This window comes from Narcine bancroftii, chromosome 1 (genome assembly GCF_036971445.1).
Source record: "Narcine bancroftii isolate sNarBan1 chromosome 1, sNarBan1.hap1, whole genome shotgun sequence".
Classification (NCBI taxonomy): domain Eukaryota; kingdom Metazoa; phylum Chordata; class Chondrichthyes; order Torpediniformes; family Narcinidae; genus Narcine; species Narcine bancroftii.
This window is the reverse complement of record NC_091469.1, coordinates 374,957,154-374,975,228: the sequence shown is the minus strand read 5'-3', so window position 1 is coordinate 374,975,228 and position 18,075 is coordinate 374,957,154. Positions and strand designations below refer to the sequence as shown.

Genomic DNA, 18,075 nt, shown 5'->3' with positions numbered 1-18,075 from the left:
TCATGCAAAAATAGCTGAAATCACTCGCTACATCACAGCTTACACACATTACGACATTACAGGGAGCATGTCAAAATTCTGCAGCACAGTAACAGTCCCTTCAACCCATCATGTCCATGCTAACCATAAAGTATCCATCAACACAAGGTTGTCCGGCACTTTGTCCATATCCTCCATGCCTGGATGATTAACTGAATGTTAAATGTTGTGAGACTGCCTGTGTCAAGCAAAGCATTCCAGATTCCAACCACCCACTCAGGTGATAAAATTCTTCCTCAGATCTCTTGAAACTAGCTTCTTCCCAGCTCTGCAAAATGTCTGAACTGAAATGTGAATGGTTTCTCTTTCCACTGATGCTACCTATCCTGTTGAGTGCTTCTAGCATTTATCGGTTGTACAAGATGAAATTACAAAGCAACCAAGAGATGGGAATGTCAGGCTCCAGTTTAGAATCATCTGACAATACAAATACAACCACTGGACCACTGTGGTCTCTGGACCACTGTGCAAACACAAACTTCTCCATGAGATAAATTTATTTACTCACCTGTAATTTCCCTGCAGAATCAGAGGAGGAATCAAATTCAAAAACATCGTGCCTTGTAGGAAACAAAAGATAGACAAAGCAAATTGTAATCTATTTTCCCATTGCTGTTATTTCTTTCAAAAACAAAATACTGAAATGACTGAAGACTTAACAAGAGCTTGGGCCAAAATTTCAATCAATGTATCAATTTATTAGGTCAGATCTAAAGGATCTAAACCACTTACAGAGAAGGGGAGTCTGATTTTGCAAGAGGGATTTTTGATGATAGAAAACTAGATGGGAGTGGGTTCTCTCAGGAGGATGCTCAGGCATCTTTTGGGGATTACAAAATGGCCAAGAACACAACTGATTTGTTTTGTGGAAAGAAGATTAGAAAAAGATTGAAATCTGGTATTCAGAAAGGCCTGGATATGGTAGTAAACAAATTGCTGAAAGTGAATGTGGGCGGTGAAGCAGAGAGCATGTGAGCTTTCAATGCAAGGGAGTGGAGTACCAGTTTAGAGATATGTTGGCCCAATTACTCAGGCTTCTGGGCAAATCCACATCTTGATTGTTTGTTTAATTTTTTAAAAATTTCTCACACTATGAACCATATCAACTAAAATATGTACAAACGTTTCTCATTAAATATACACAGTGACATTTTCCCCCTTTTCTCCCCCCCCTCTAAAACCAATAAATATTAAACATATACAACACATCTTGAATGTTGAGTACAGGTCTGGCATCCCCTACCAACAGGAGGACATGCCTCCAACAGAATTAAACAGAGGTTCGTTAGATCAATTCCCGGAACAGCAGTTTTGATGATGAAGGGACGAATGGGCATACTCGATTTCTGTCTGGGAGTTTAGAAAAATGAAAGATGAGCCAATTGAAACCTCCACAATTTTAGGGTTTTAGCAGGGTGGATGCAGAATTCATGCTTCCCTTGGCTGCATTCAGTGTCCCAAAACAAGAGGTTCGACATTCAGTATATACTGGAGGATGTTTCTTCACTGTGAGGGCCATTGTAAATCTCTTCTGGAGGAAATTGAAGACTTGAACTTACTGATTTTAATTCAGAGATGCAGCATGGTAACAGGCACTTCCGGCCCATGAGCCCATACTGCCCAATTACACCTACCAATCCCATAGATCTATGTAACTTGGGAGGAAAGCAGAGCACCCAGAAGAAACTCTCGTGGGTCATGGGGTGAAAGTACAAACTCCTTATAGACAGTGGCGGATTTGAACATGGGTCAGTGGTGCTATAATAGTGCTGGAAGGACTGCTTTGTTAACTGCACTGAGTGCATAAATTTTTAGATTTTAAAGGATTAATCTGTTAGTGAATCCACAGATGTTGCCTGATCTAATGGTTTATTTTTTTATTCCCAGCAATTTCTTTTTTTGCATTATGATGCAAGAGCTGGAAAATGAAATGGAGGCAAAAGATCGGTGACCAGCTGGCAGGAAGGGCTGAATGGCCCATTGTCCCTTCTATAATGATAGGGATCATGGTTGTTATGCAACTAGCAATGCCCTACCGTTTGATTAGACTTGGCTGCCAGCCCGGTGCTGACCCACAGTATGTAAGATCTGTAATGAAAGTTTGCAGCCTCATGGCCTGCCTCATGTGCTGTTTACATCAACTTTAAAGTAAAGAACCCTTTCCTTCATCCATGTGTGGCCTAAGAACTCACACATACAAATACAAGATGAAACATGGTGTCAGAAATGGGATGAAGGAAATTAGATGGAAATACTTTAAATGGTAAAATCTAAAGTCAGCAACTAATCAGTGAAGAGAAGCCAACACAGTGAAAAATGGAAGGACTACATCTAGCAATGACACTTCAGCTGATAGATAATGTGGCTAAAAATTTGAACAGATTTAAACAGCATTTTGGATTGTATTTAGTGGCAGTCGGAGCTGACAAATGATAAAGTTAAAGCATCCATTTTCTTATATGTCATGGGTGATGAAGCCTTGGAAGTGTATAATTACTTCACATTTGCTGCCAAAGGAGACAAAATGAAACTGGAAAAAATAATGGAACTATTTGAGGCATACTGCATACCTAAACGTAATGTGACATTTGAGAGGCACAGATTTTTCAAATGTATATAGAAAATGGAAGAGAGTATTGATTAGTATGAGATTGAATTGAGAAACAGAAGAAAAATGTGTGAATTTGGTGGATTGACCAACTAGCTGATTGAAGACTTGTGTGTGGTATTCCAAATAATGTCTAAGGGAAAGACTGCTAAGACAGCTAAGCAAAAATAATGGAACTGTTTGAGGCATACTGCATACCTAAACGTAACGTGATGTTTAAGAGGCACAGATTTTTCATATGTATATAGAAAATGGAAGAAAGTATTGACCAATATGAGATTGAATCGAGAAACAGAAGAAAAACTTGTGAATTTGGTGGAATGACCAACTCGCTGATTGACAGACTTGTGTTGCTAAGATAGCAAAATCTAGACCTGGAAAAAGCCATAGCACCCTGTAGAGCTGCAGAAACTGTAAAATTGCTTTTCAGTGAAACTAGCTGCAACGTGGATGCAGTGAGCAAGAAAAGACATAAACCATTTAACAAAAACAATGCCAAAGTGGAAAGAGAGGCGTGGCCAATGAACAAAATGAAAGGGACAATAAAAAGCCATGTCGTTGATGTGGTGCACAACACCTACCAAAAAAGTATCCAGCATATGGTAAAACATGCTATATGTGCAACAAAAGCAGCCATTATGCCCATTGCTGTAGGAACCAAGTGCAACAAACCAAGGTTCATGCAGTAGATGAAAGGGAGATAGAGGAATTCTATGTAAATGTTGTGATTGAAAATAAGAAAGAAAATAGGGGATAGATGTTGAGATCAAAAGTGAATGACCTATACATTTGGATACTGGAGCACAAATTAATGTAATATCAGAGACTCATTTTAAGAAAATTAGACCCAGACCAAAGATGTATGGAACAAAAGTGAAGGTGACAGGATATTCAGGTACCGATATACCAGTACAAGGAAAATGCATGGTCAAAGTGAAACACAAGGACAAAGAGCACATGCAGCATTCATCGTGCTACCAAAGGATGTACAGGCCATACTAGGTTTAACAGCCTGTGAGAAACTGAACCTGGTAAAAAGAGTCCTCATTATGGAAAGTGAAGGAGAGATAGTCTATGATGAACTCATGAAAGAGTATAATGATCTATTTATGAGTCTAGGTTGCCTTCCAGGAGAACATACGATCAGAGTGGATAAACATGTGCCACCAAATGTACATCCATGCAGAAAAGTTCCACTTGCACTTAAAAAGCAACTAAAGGCAGAGCTGGACAGGATGGAAAGCCTGAATTTGATTTAGAAGATAGATGAGCCAATGGAGTGGGTGAGTCCACTCATTGTTGTTGGCAAGAAGAATGGAAAACTTAGAATTTGCCTGGATTCAAGAGCTCTAAACAGAGCAATAAAGAGAGGACACTTTAAGCTTCTGACACATGAAGAAATCATGTCACAGTTTGCAAATGCAACGTTTTTCAGTAAGTTAAAGGCATCATCAGGATTTTGGCAGTTAAAATTGGATGAAGCAAGTTCAAGACTGTGTACGTTCAATAGTCCATTTGGCATATACAGATTCCAAAGGTTACCATTCAGAATTACCTCAGCTCTGAAGTATATCACAAAACTATCCATAAGTCTATGAGCACCTGGACAGAGTTGATATCTTAATGGACGACATCATAGCATGGGGAACCACGTGAATGGAGCACGATGAGAGACTAAGGAAACAGTGCTGAAAGCAACAAGGAAAGCAAACCTAAAGCTCGGGGTGACAGAACTAACATTTGTAGGAGATATTATTGGCAGTGAGGGCATCAGACCAGATCCCAGAAAGGTGACCGCCATTGGGAACATGCCAATATCACAATGCAAAAAGGACATACAGATATTTAATGGAATGGTCAACTATATGGGTAAATTCATATCCAACCTCTCAGAAAAGATGGCTCCATTGAGAAGACTAACAGAAAAGAACATTGAATGGGAGTGGAATCATGAACATGAAAAGTCATGGAGCGAACTAAAGAAACTGCTCACAGAGGAACCAGTTCTGAGGTTTTACGACCCAAAGAGACCCATCAAGATATCATCAGACACATCACATAGTGGGCTCGGAGCAGTTCTTCTGTAAAAATATGATGACTGGCAACCCAATGCATATGCATCACGCTCAATGACAAATGTGGAGACACGATACGCTCAAATTGAAAAGGAGCTGCTCAGCATCACATAGGCCCTGTGAAAGATTTCATCAATTTGTGTCAGGACAAGCAATCATTGTAGAGATTGACCAAAAGCCCTTGATTGCATTGTTCCAAAAGCCATTAAATGAATGTTCACTTAGGATATAAAGAAAGATGATTAGGCTGAAACACTTTACGCTAAATGTAGCATACACTCTGGATAAGCTAATTTACACAGCAGACACGTTATCTAGAGCTGTTGACATGAGAGACCCCACAAACACCAAAATAGATGAAGACGTGAATGCCTTCGTGGACATGATCACAAATGCACTGCCCATATCAGATGCAAAAATGGAGCTCATAAAATCAGAGACAAACAAAGATGAAACAGAGACAACTGAGAAAAAAAAAATCTTGGATGGATGGCCCAACATGAAGCAGGGCACTCACCTGATGTTTCAGAGTACTGGAACTGCAGGGCCGAACTATCCGTGGTTGAAGACGTCATCTACAAAGGAAGTAAAACCCTCATCCCAAAGAGTCTGAGAAAAGAGATGCTAAAAAGGATTCATGGAGGACATATCTGAATCGAAAAGTGTAAGAAAAGAGTACGAGAGGTGATGTATTGGCCAAGAATCAACAATGATATTCTGACAAATATGTCAGAAATATCAAGCAAACAATTCTGCAGAACTACTAAAGCCACACCCAGCACCATACAGACCTTACCAGAAGGTAGGCACTGACCAATTCGAATGTCAAGGGAAGGACTATCTTGTAGTCACAGACTATTACTCCCTGTATCCAGAGGTGTGTAAACTGAACACCACCACTGCAGATTTTGTAATAACAGGTATGAAAGCCATATTCTCCAGACATGGCATGGCAAGCGAGGTCTTCACAGACGATGTACCCCAGTTTTGCAATTTAAAGTTCTGAAAGTTTGCCAAAGAGTGGGACTTTGTACACATTATGTCAAGTCCTCATTTTCCACTATCCAATAGTCTAGTGGAAAAAAATCAGTACAGACAATGAAAAAACTGATGAACAAGGCAAAAGACAATGGAACAGACTTCAACCAGAGCATGCTAGTATACCGCACAATGTGACTCAAGTGTGGTAGTCACCAGTACAACTCCTTATGGGATGTAGGCTAAGATCAAACCTACCCATTCAGGAGAACCTCCTAAAAACAAAAGAGGGGGAGAAAATGAGGAAATTCAAAGAACAACAGAAAGAAAAGCAAAAGTATTACTGACTGAGAAACAAAAAAACCTACAGGAACTCCACACTGGTGACCAAGTAAGGCTAAAAGACAAAACGAACTTATGGACTCAGAAGAGAACTGTCCTTAGTGAAGTCCAACCAAGATCATACACCATTCAGACATGAAGGTGCTGTTCTGCAAAGAAGTCATCGAGATCTTCAAATGGGACCAGCCACAGTAGATGGAAAGACGGATACTTTTGAACAAACTGAATGCACATCTGAGAAGGCATCGTCTGAGCAACAACTCAGATTCAAGGACAATCAATCAGGAGATCATCAAGATACGTGAATCCTCCTAAGAGACTCGATGAGCAAATTTAAAGACTCCTTTATAGAATGAAGTAGTGCTATCTTATTCGCTCTTCAAGTTTTAGTGTATGTAAATGTGAACACACAAAACAAGTTTTAAAAATGTTAACAATGCTTATAATAATGAAAATGCAAATTCCTGGTGTTAAAACAAAAATTGCAGAGTTATACAAAGAAAACATGTTAGTTAAAAGTAAGCTACTTTTGTTTTAAGAAAGGGTGATGTAATGATAGTGACCATGTTGCAATACAACTAGCAAGGCCTTACTCTTTGATTAGACTTGGCTGCCAGCAGGGGGCTGACACACAGTATGTTAGACCTGAAATGGAGGCTTGCAGCCTCATGGTGCTGTTTACCACAAGGTTTAAGTAAAGAATCTTTTCCTTCATCCATGTATTGTCTAAAAACTCACACATATGAATACAAGATGAAACAACTTCCATCTTTGGCATTCGTGAGGTTAGCTCGAGAAGGAACAGAGATATCAATGGATTGCAATGCTGAGGAGAGAATGATTTTCCATATGTGGTTCATACAGAATATGGTTGTGGTTACACCATGGGAAGGAAGTTTGGACTTGACTTCATTCACCAGAAGAAACAAATCACATTCAAGTCCAAAAAGGTTTGAGATTTTTAAAAATTAAACATTTGCTACATTAAATCAGAGAGTGGTAGAATGATAGTCATCTCCCGATTGACATCTGCAAGGGATTGTACAGAATCCAAAGATTTAAAGCACATCACCTTCTGTAAAACTATATATTTTCCTATTGATTTATCTCTAAACTCCAACAGCCATGACATGCAAGTTTACACTTATGAAATTTCTAATGTCCTTTTCCAAAAAGTACTAGAAAGCAATTGAAAATGTCATGAACGACAGATTAAATTTACTCCTTTCACCATCTTCAAAAAATACATTTGTGAAAAGATGCACTAACAGTTTCTAGACCAGAATTGTTAGTGTGAAAGTGTTTTTTTTAAATTATTAAATGACCAGTTTATGCTCCCTAATAATGGCTGTTATATAGTCAGGATAACGAACTATTTTGTAACCGTGTAAGAATACACCCTTCTCACTGGAGCAACAGCAGCTCACCCAGTGATGGACTGGGAGGCTGAAGACATTGTTGAATCTTTTAAAAGTTTCAGTAGAAGTGCAATTTAGCATTCAAAAGTTATTTTAAAAATGCAACAGCAGAGGAGAAGGTCAGTTCTATATTTCTCTGGACAGGGGAGCAAGGCCTTGACTTATTTAATAGCTGAGAGCTTACAGAGGTGGAGAAAAATGATCCAGAGCAGATATTTGCACCTTCTCACCTTGAACCCAGGTCTAATCATAAAATTAAACACAATGCATTTCAAGGCTTAATGAAAGAGACTGATGAAACTGTTGATAACTTCCTCACTAGACTAAAAATTGTTGCTGTAAAATGCAGATTTAAGGATATAGAGGAAAGAATAGTTGATCAACTAATATGGGGGTGTGCCCATCCTGAAGTGGAAAAGTCTCTTATAGGGAAGGATATCTTGAAGCTGGCTGAAGCTATAGACACAGAGCTTTCAAAGCCATAGGATGCAAGTGAAATCCATATCTATGCAGACCCATCCACAGCAAAGAGAAGGCAGGGTTGATGCTGTAAAGAACACAATGAGAAAAGTGCAAACCCCCAAGACCTGCAGGTAGTGCGGCAGACAACACCCTTTCAATGACCGAAACAAATGCCCTGCACACAGTTTTGAATGTAGAGCCTGTGGTAAAGCAAACCACTGGGTGAAGATGTGCAAGTCTGGTATGAAGAAAACAGTAATACCAGTTGATAGGCAATCAAGTGACTCCATGAGGCAGTAGATCGGAGTCAAAAAGCTTTTATTAGTCAAGACATTAACTAGGACTCAGAGAGCATCTGGCCTGGATCCGAACAGGAAGTGATCTGGGGTCAATGTCTTGGGTCGGGACCTTAATTAGGAAATCTCCTGGAAGGGGTCAGAGGGAAGGAATGGGTGGTTTAGGTCAGTAACTGGTTGTTACAGTGGTGTAATACCTCATACCACCACACCAGTGAAGAAAAAAAAAGACAAGGAGAAGATCCACCACATAAAAGGAAACAACAAATAAGACTCCGACACCCAGATACTGAATATAGAATCCATACACCTTCATGAGATGTCAGGTAAGAAGAAAGAAGGAAGTGAGTTGCACACAAGGATCCAAATACAGAGGACAATCCAGAACAAGCCTACAACATTTTATCTAAAGTTGAAGCTGGATACTGGATCACAGGCAATGTCCTTCCCAGAGAACATAATAGAAGGGTATCCAAAAGATGGTATATTGGAAGAAGCAAATGTCACATTAACGGTCTATGGTGAACTTACGATCAAGCAGCTAGGGAGAGCTAAGATCAATGGTTGCCTTAAGGGAAAGTACATCCTCTGTACATTCTATGTGGTAGATGCAGATGGACCAGCAATTCTAGGTTTGGATAGCAGCTGGGAGTTGCAGTTGATCTCTGTCAATTATGAGATCCAGACAAAAAAGATATCAAGAAGGATGAACAGAAACTTAAAACAAAAAGTGGAAATGATTTCCACAGAGGTACCTGTCAGGCCATGGCACACAGTGGGAGCAGACTTGTTCACCGAGAATAGAGAGTCGTTTTTAATAGTAGCCCATTACTATTCTAAGTTTCCATTCGTCAAAAGGGTGAAAGACCTCAGAGCATTCACTATCACCTGAGAAATGAGAGCGCTCCTTGCTGAACAAAGAATACCCGAGCTGCTTCCCCCTCACGGGCGTCCACTGCTAAAGAAAATCATCTGTCAAAAATCAGGAAATTTTAAAACAGGATAATGGCATAGCATCTCCTTTAAATTTCCTAAAGCTCTGACTCTCTTTTAGTCCACACAAATTTCTCCCCTTTCTTCAAAAGGTTGGTTAAAGGATGAGCAACCTTAGCAAAATCTCCCATAATATCCTGCCATTCCTAAAAACTTTCTCACTGCTTTCTTGCCATTGGGAATAAGAAATTCACAATTTGCATTCACCTTAGCTTGAAAAAGTACAACTTTGCCATGGCCAACTACATGACCTAAATATGTTACAGTAGCATGTCCAAATTAACAGTTAAGTTTGCTTTGGATAATCTTGCAAACTATTTTCCAGTTCCCTCAGATGTTCTTCCCATGTGTCACCTTTTGTGTCATCAATATAAGCATCTGTATGTGTTAATCTTTGGATTACTGAATTAATCATCCTTTGGAATGTTGCAGGGGCATTTTTCATGCCAAAGGGTAACAAATTATATTCATATAAACTAGATAGTATTACAACAGCCGAAATATTCTTTCCTCTATCAGTTAAAGGCACACACCAGTAACCCTTCAACAAATCCACCTAAGTAAGAAATTTAGCTTTCCCAATTTTATCAATACAGTCATCTATTCTTGGAATAGGATAAGCATCTGTTTTAGTTACTGAATTAACTTTCCTGTAATCTGTACAGAATCTAACAGTTCCATCTGGTTTAAGTACCAGAATACAAGGAGAACTCCAATCGGAGTTCAAAGGTCTAATAACATCATTTCTCAACATATATTCCACCTCCTGATCCATAATTTTACTCTTCTGAATGTTTATTGTATATGGGTATTGTTTTATGAGACTTGCCTCTCCCACATCATGATAAATCACTGACTTCCTTTTTGGCACATCTGTAAACAGATTTGCATATTTCAAAATTAATTCTTTCAACTGCATCCGTCTTAAGATGGCCCAAGTTTTCCTCCAGATTTTCCAAAATTGCTGAGTTAGACAGGCGCACAGGAACCATAGATTCTTTAAGGTTACCCTCACAAAATTCTGCTTCCATAATCAGATTCATAACTTCCTCAACCTTGTCAGCAACTCACACCTCAGATACAGATTGTTCTCCACTATCCTTATCCTCACAAGGTTTAATCATATTTATGTGACAAACCCAAGTTTTATTCCTATAATCTGGAGTATTAACAACATAGTTAACATCATTCACTTTTGATTTAACTATTTACAGTCCAGAAAATTTAGCTCTCAAAGGATTGTCATGTGTTGGGAACAAAATCTATACTTTATTTCCTGTCTTAAAATTCCTCACTTGAGCTTTCTTGTCAAATAAACACTTCATTTTACCCTGAGCCATTTCTAAATTCTCTTGATCCAAAGTCCACACATTTTGTAACCTATCTTTAAATATAGAAACATAATCCAGCAAGTCCAACTGCGCATCCTAATTAACCTACTGTTCTTTTATCAACATTAAAGGTCCTCTAACCTGATGTCCAAACACAATTTCAAAAGGATTGAAACCTGATGAATCCTGCAGAGCCTCCCCTGCTTTAAATAACAATAAATTAATACCTTTAACCCAATCTTTCCCACTCTCCAGATAATAAATCCTCATCTTATTTTTTAAGAGTAGAATGAAATCTTTCCAAAGCTCCCCGAGTTTCAGGATGGTATGCAGATGGAATGATCTGTTTTATTCCCAACTCATAAATCAACTGCTGAAACAACTCAGACATAAAGTTAGATCGTTGATCACTCTGGATCTCTTTAGGTTATCCAAAAACTGTGAAAAATCTTTTTAGAGCCTTTACTACCATTTTGTCTTTAATATTCCTTAATGGTATAGCCCCTGGAAATTTCAATGCTGTACACATAATTGTTAACAAATACTGATTCCCAGTCTTCGTTTTAGACAGGGGACCTACACAATCCATAATAACACTAGTGAAAGGTTCCTCAACAACAGGAATAGGTTGTAATGGAGCCACTAGAGGACCCTGGTTAGGTTTCCCCACAACCTGACAAAAGTGACATGTCTTGCAGTAATTTACAACATCCTTCCTCAAACCAGGCCAGAAAAATTGTCTCTAAATCTTATTCATGCTTTTCTTTACAACATGATTACAACCCACGGTGTACTGTGGGCTAGATTTAAAATTTTATTCCAGTAAATTCTAGGAATGACCACCTGATGAACTCTATTTACCTCTCAACTAGCCAAATACTTTTCCTCAGGAGTTACAGCTTCAATTCTCTTACCTCCATCCATCTCAATTTTTAACTTCTCTAATTTTTTCCATGTCATATTTTCTTTGTCTTACATCATTCTCCTTTTTCAGCTTCCTCTAACTAATTTTTCCTCCACTTTTCACCCTCCTCTCAGTTTTTCAGCCTCTTCTGCCTCATTTTGTTGTTTCTGTAACTCAACATTCCATTTCTCTTTCTTCCAAAATCCTCAATTTGTCCATTTCTAATTGCAATTCAACAGATCTAACCTCTAGAAAATTTTCTAAGTCTTTCTCACCAAATGTTTCCTCATCTATATTATATTTCACTATAATCCTCTGTATTTGTATTTTCCTCATCCAATGTTTGACTTCAGTCAACTTTAATGCTTGGAAATAACCATCAGTTCCTCTTTTCTCTCGCTCTGCAGGTGATGGTTGTGACAAAAATGTATCAACACCCATTGCTGTTGTTTTCCACACACACAAGGTTTAAATTAGCTTGGAAAAATTAAATAATAAATCACAAAAACTCCAAATGTTCAACATCTCAAAACTCCACTTTTCAATGTGAAAAGACGAGCCCCAAGAGGACCCTAAAACCCAGCAGCAATATAAATTCACCAAGACAAATAATTACTTAAACAAAAGTTGCTTTCAATTATCTTTAAACATGAAAAAAATATCAAACTAACTTATTACTATAACTTACCTAACTTAACCCCCTTCTAATTCTAAGCGCACATGCTTGTAATATGTGTGTGTAAGTTCAGAAAAGTTCTTTGATTCACCGTCCAATCTCACTTCTCATTCCTCCAAGTTCATTGGTTGCAGGCAATTATTATACTGTGCACAGAATTTAACATTTATGAATTTCACCAGGCTTTGGTGTTTTAAAAGGAAATGGCTACCATTCAGGAAGGTTTTTGTTGGTTTTCAGAGAGAGATTTGTTGCTCGTTGGACACCCACAACTAATTCCTTTAGATCAACCACTTCAGCGTCTTGCCAAAGAAACTTGCCCACCAGATGATAACCTCTTTCTTTCAGGTCACCACTGAGTTCCTCTTTTGTTTCCCTTATTTCAAGTGAAACATTATGCAGCCAGTCCTTTCCTCTTGTATGGACCATAAGGGCTCTGACCAGGCTGAACTAACAACTCACAACTTATCTTCAAAATGGGGGTTTCCACAAGCTTTCCAGCTTGTCCTGTTCCAGTCCCAGCTGCTGCTGCTAAACTATAGAACTGAACATTCTCTCTCTCTCTCTCTCTCACTCAGAGAAAACCACATGACCCTCTTAGAACAGCCACTGAACTCAGGCAGACTGCAGCTCTGGACCTAAACTTCCGAGTTCATTCATCTGTTGCTTTCCAAAACAATAATCCATTACTCCACAGCATGTCCACCTACTTGTGAAGTCCTTACAGGCATTCTTCAAAGTTTCTGCAATGGCACTCACACTCAGAGCCTGGACTGTCTGACTTGAGCAGAGCTCTGGCAGTTTAAAATGAGATCTGTTTTAAAGTGTTTGTATGTGACCTAAACTAAATAGACTTGCCACAATTTATCTCCTTTAAAATATATCAATATGCAATATAAAATAACAATCTGTCACACTTGCAGTTCCCTTATTACACCATTTATCTTAATATTCTCTGCTCATTATTGTTCAACCAGCAAGAGAAAAAATGGGTCTCTCCAATTAAAGACAAGAATATTTAAAAATCTGGTCAGGTTTTTGTTTGTTTCTTTTATAATCCATTCTCTCATTCACTCTTAACCAAATTTGGCATTGAACCACCAACACATGTTTCCTTTACAGTCCTTGTGCAGTTAAACACAATCCTTCAATCAAATTGATTGAAGAGATAGAGTGTCGTCTTCATTTTCCTGGGCACCAGGCACCCTTTAGTTTGCTGTAGTGCTCACAGTGAATGCTGTCTGCAACATGGTATGTTGGTGTGTACAATATTTCAGAAAGCTAAAGGACTAGGTCAAGTCCAATTCAGTCAGAAACTGACACAATCCTACAACAAAAAAAAGGTACTTTTAATTTAGCATAAGTAGAAGAATATTATGAGTCTCTGAGCAACAAATTTATAATCAAGCCCCTACGCTCTTTCTGGGTCCAAGCTTGAACTTCCTGTGGCCAATCACTTCAATTTTGGTCACCATTCCTATGCAGACAAATCCGTCCTCAGCTATTCCTATAATGAGGCCAACTGCAAACTTGAGGAACAACAACATATTCCTCCTGGTTAGCCTTAAAACAAATGGCACAAGGATAGATTACTTTATATACAATTTTAAGTGAAACTAATCTCCATCTGGTTACACTCTTGCTATCTCACCTCAAGCTACTCTTGTTCTTATTTCTCCCTCCAACACCAAACACCCACTCCCACCAAGTGGTATGACTCTCTATCCACTTCCCCCAATTTCTGACACATATTATATCACCTCTTAGCCCCTTCCCATACTCAAGATTCTTCATTGCCATGTAATAGTAGAGAATGTAGAAAATAATACGAAGCTGCCTACTGCCTGTTAGAAGGCCAACAAAGAGTTGCCATTAGTGGCATTCAGCATCCCTTAGAGTAAGAGAGAAATAGAAGCAAAGGAGAATCCCTTCAGAGTCACTAAGTGTCCATGGATTCACCTCCAGCACTCCCAGAACCTCTGCAGCAGCTCAGAGTCCTGCTCGATACATTGGCAACTCAAGCTCCAGGTCCAAACCTCTGACACGATCTGGAAGCCTTCAGCGCCTGAGGCCCATTGGTAGCCCTTCTTGCCCTCAGCACCCACTCAAATCCCAGCTCCGATACCTTGTTCTCATGAACCAGTCTCCAGAATTTTGCAGCCTATGTGGATTCCCCGACAGTGTCGCCTGCGGCCTGTGTCGGTCCCTCAGCTGCTGAGCCTCTCACTGGTTCACCTCTGGGCTCCACATTCTGTCATCTTTTTTGCCTTTCCTTCCCCACAGTGGGGGGGGGGGCATGTTCTCTCCACTTCTGGAGCCCTGCTTCAGTTCACTGCTCCCCCAGAGTTTGCAGCCCCTCATGACCGCTGCTGACCATTGATGCCACCATCTTGGGCACAGACCCCAGTGGTTGCAGGTTTTCAAAATACAACACCATCATCTCTCTCAAGAGGCCTTTTAAAGTCTACATGGAGCCATCAGCTTTAGGACTGGATAGATGAACCCTTCAGAGCAATGTTTTACTCCGCTGCAGCGCTGCCATATCACCCCTTCCTCCTTTAGTGTCAATAAAGAGCCCCAACCCAAAATCTTGACTGTCCATTTCTGCCCACGGATGCTGCCTGATGTATTGAATTCCTCCAGCAACCTCTTTGGTTACTTAAGATTCCAGCATCAGCAGTTTTTTGGTTCTCTGTTTTTCCACGTTTAAGTGAATGTCTAGTCAGATTTCAGATTTATTGTCCGAAATCATATGGCATCATATACGACCCTGAGATTCTTATTCCTGTGGATGCCCAAGAATTATGACTAATTAGTAGTGCAAAAAAAACTATACACAGAATAAACATGTAAACAACAAAGAATTGTAAACAGATAATAAATACAAACAAACTGACTGCAACACGGAGAGAATTTTTTTTAAAAAATCAATAAAAAGCACAAGAGTCCTGAAATGAGTCTCTGATTGAGTTTGTTGTTGAGGGCAGAGGGGTAGCACCTGTTCCTGAACCTGCTGCTGCGAGCTGATGGCAACAGCAAGAACAGAGCGTGTGCTGGTGGTGAGGATGTACTCAGTGAGGAGAGTTTTGCCTGTGATGTCCTGGGCTGTGTCCACTACCTTTTGGAGGGCTTTAAGCTCAGGGGTATTGGTGTTCCCATACCAGACTGTGATGCAGCTGGACTGCACACCAGACCTCTGTAGAAATTTGCCAGGGTTTCTGGTGTCATACCAAACCTCCAGAGGAAGTAGAGATGTTGACGTGCTTTCTTCACAAATCCCATTAGTGTGTTGGGTCCAGGAAAGATCCAGAGAGAGTGACTCCCAGGAACTTAAATTTATTCATCCTCTCCACCTCTGATTCTCCCAATGATCACTGGATGGTATATCTTTAGTTTTCCTTTCCTGAAGTCCACAATTGGTTCCTTTGTTTTGGTGACATTGTTGTTGGAGCACAATTCAACAAAGTTTTCAATTTTCCTCTGTATGCAGACTCATCCCCTCCCTTTATACAACCCACTACCGTGGGATTATCTGCAAATTTGAACATGTTATTGTCGTATCGAGCAACACAATCAGCTTCATTAACAGACACTGTTTGTTTCTTACAACAGACAGGAGGAACCACCAACCATTAGCATTATTAAACAAAAATCTGATCCTGTGGAGATGAGCAGCATAGAAGTTTGGTACTTACAGTTTACTTTTCATTCTTTCATGTTTCGAAGTCAGGTTGAGCTTTTCATCTGACATCTGCATCTCTGTTCATAAAGAGAGGGATTTATATATCACTTCTCTTGTAATTGGGATACAAAACACAATTTGAAGAATGCTAACCTGCATCTTCCACATCTTGCTTTGATTCTATTTCCATAGGGGGATGGGTATCCTGTTAAAAATTCAAGAAAAAAAAAGGTAAATAATTAAAACATTTGTCCCTGAAGATCAGAAAAAGGATTTTGAATACATTAAAAAATGAGGACTTCCAAGTGAATATGCACATCCGAGAACAAGTTGTTATGTGACAACTCAAATGGATCAGGGGAAAACTATTCAATCCCTGTGTATACAGCAACATTCAATCAAGTCATAGACCTTTTTACCTCAGTCACTTTCCTGCATTGAATCCATATTCCTCGATTCCCCCAAACTTAATGGTTGTCACGTTTCGATGCTGCAAAGGAGTCTCCACTGACCAATGTTAAGTTTCAAAGATCCTCATTCAGCAACATTCAAGTCCATTTTCAAGCATGCACTATCTCAAATGATTTAATAGAAATTGCTGGTTTGGACTTTGATAGCATTTATTCTTAAAAGTTCAGGAATCCGAGAAATATTGGGTCCCAAACTTTTCTGGCCATACCCTGCCAATGTACCAATAATATCTTCCACAAAGAAGGTCAGAGGTGGCACCGAGCTTATTCTGTTTGATATGATGCAGGACATCCAAGTCCATTCTTTGCAACACAGAAGCTAAAGCTGTCAAGAAAGAACATCTTTACAGTAAACATTTGTTTTAATTTTCTTTAAAACATTCTAATTATTTCCTAATTTATTAACATTTGAACAAATGAAGTACAAATATGGAATAACTCATGGTACAATGTTTGCATACCATCAACTGAAAGTCTACTTAAATGATAAAATGGGAAACAGACTGAGGTTACCAGAAGGAAGCAGCTTTGAATATCTGATACAGAAACAATGATAATAAAAAAATTTATAACGAACATGTACATCAAGCTGCAAGAGAAGGAAAATGATGAAATAAGCTATAAACCCAAACAAAAGTGGGAAAAAGATTTAAACATAAGGATTAAAAAATGAAATATGGGAAAAGTTATGCTCTGGAACTATGAAGAATATAATAAACACAAGGTTACGTATGATACAGTATAATTGGTTACACAGGTTATATATCACACCCCAAAAGTTAAATAAATGGGAACCAACATTATCAGACAGATGTTTTCACTGTAAGAAGGAAATGGGAACAACAGTACATGCAATTTGAGCATGTGAGAAAATGGAAAAGTTTTGGGAAGATCTAAATCAGGTATTAAATAAAATCACAAAAAGCAACATATCAAAAAATCCAGAGATCTTTCTTCTAAGTAATATTTTCTTCTTTGGCTTGGCTTCGCGGACGAAGATTTATGGAGGGGTAATATAAGAAGTAAAGAATTAGGCCTCAAACTGGATGAAGCGCAAAAAAGATTTATTATGATAGCCTTAGCTGTAGCAAAAAAATGTATAATGTCAACTTGGAAATCAGAAGAGAGCCTGAGAGTACAGCAATGGTACATGGAAATTAATAAATGTATTCCATTGGAAAAAATAACATGTAATTTAAAAAATAAAGTCACATTATTTGAACAAATTTGGGAACCGTACATGGAACACAAGAGAGAGGGCTTGCCTCGGACCTCCACCCCCTAAAATGATAAAATGATAAGATAAAATGACTTGATCCAGTGTGTAAAAGTAGATGACACAATTTTCTTGTTTATTTTCATTGTGTGATGACATTGTTTAATGGTTTTATTGTATTGTATATGTTGAACGTTTAATGGATTTGGAGGGGGGTGGGAAGGGGGGAGGAAAGGTAGGGGGAAAAAAAAAGGGGAGAAAATGCCACTGTGTATATTTAAGAGGGAAATGTTTGTATGCATTTTGATTGATATGGTTCACAGTGTGAAAAATTTAAAAATTAAAAAAAAACCATTCTAATTATTTCCAATTAAGATTTTTGCACTCTTCCAAATCTTATAGCCAGGGCTTGTTCAGATCCTTACCCATTTTGTATCGTCAAGAGGTGGCCAAGCCAATTGCACAGTGACATGGGTCAATGGATGAGTGCAATGCAAACTCCAAACCTTTGCTTTAGTCTCCTCTCACAATTCTTGTTATTCAGGTCCGGGATTTGTTTACAATTCAAGCCATGTGTGATAGTAC

The 18,075-nt window shown here is 38.9% G+C and overlaps 1 protein-coding gene across 7 annotated transcripts in view; it reads right to left on the bottom strand.

The window, feature by feature from the left end:
• Positions 1 to 18,075, bottom strand: part of sycp2l (synaptonemal complex protein 2-like) — a 145,696-nt gene that overhangs the window by 49,065 nt on the left and 78,556 nt on the right. For 6 of the 7 annotated variants that reach the window (XM_069913360.1, XM_069913359.1, XM_069913361.1 and 3 more), the window contains exons 16-18: positions 15,958 to 16,009; positions 15,818 to 15,881; positions 548 to 599 (exon numbers count right to left, since the gene is read on the bottom strand). In XM_069913360.1, the coding sequence (XP_069769461.1) occupies positions 548 to 599; positions 15,818 to 15,881; positions 15,958 to 16,009 (168 nt within the window). The remainder of the gene's footprint in view (positions 1 to 547; positions 600 to 15,817; positions 15,882 to 15,957; positions 16,010 to 18,075) is intronic. The other variant, XM_069913362.1, reaches the window with a different exon arrangement.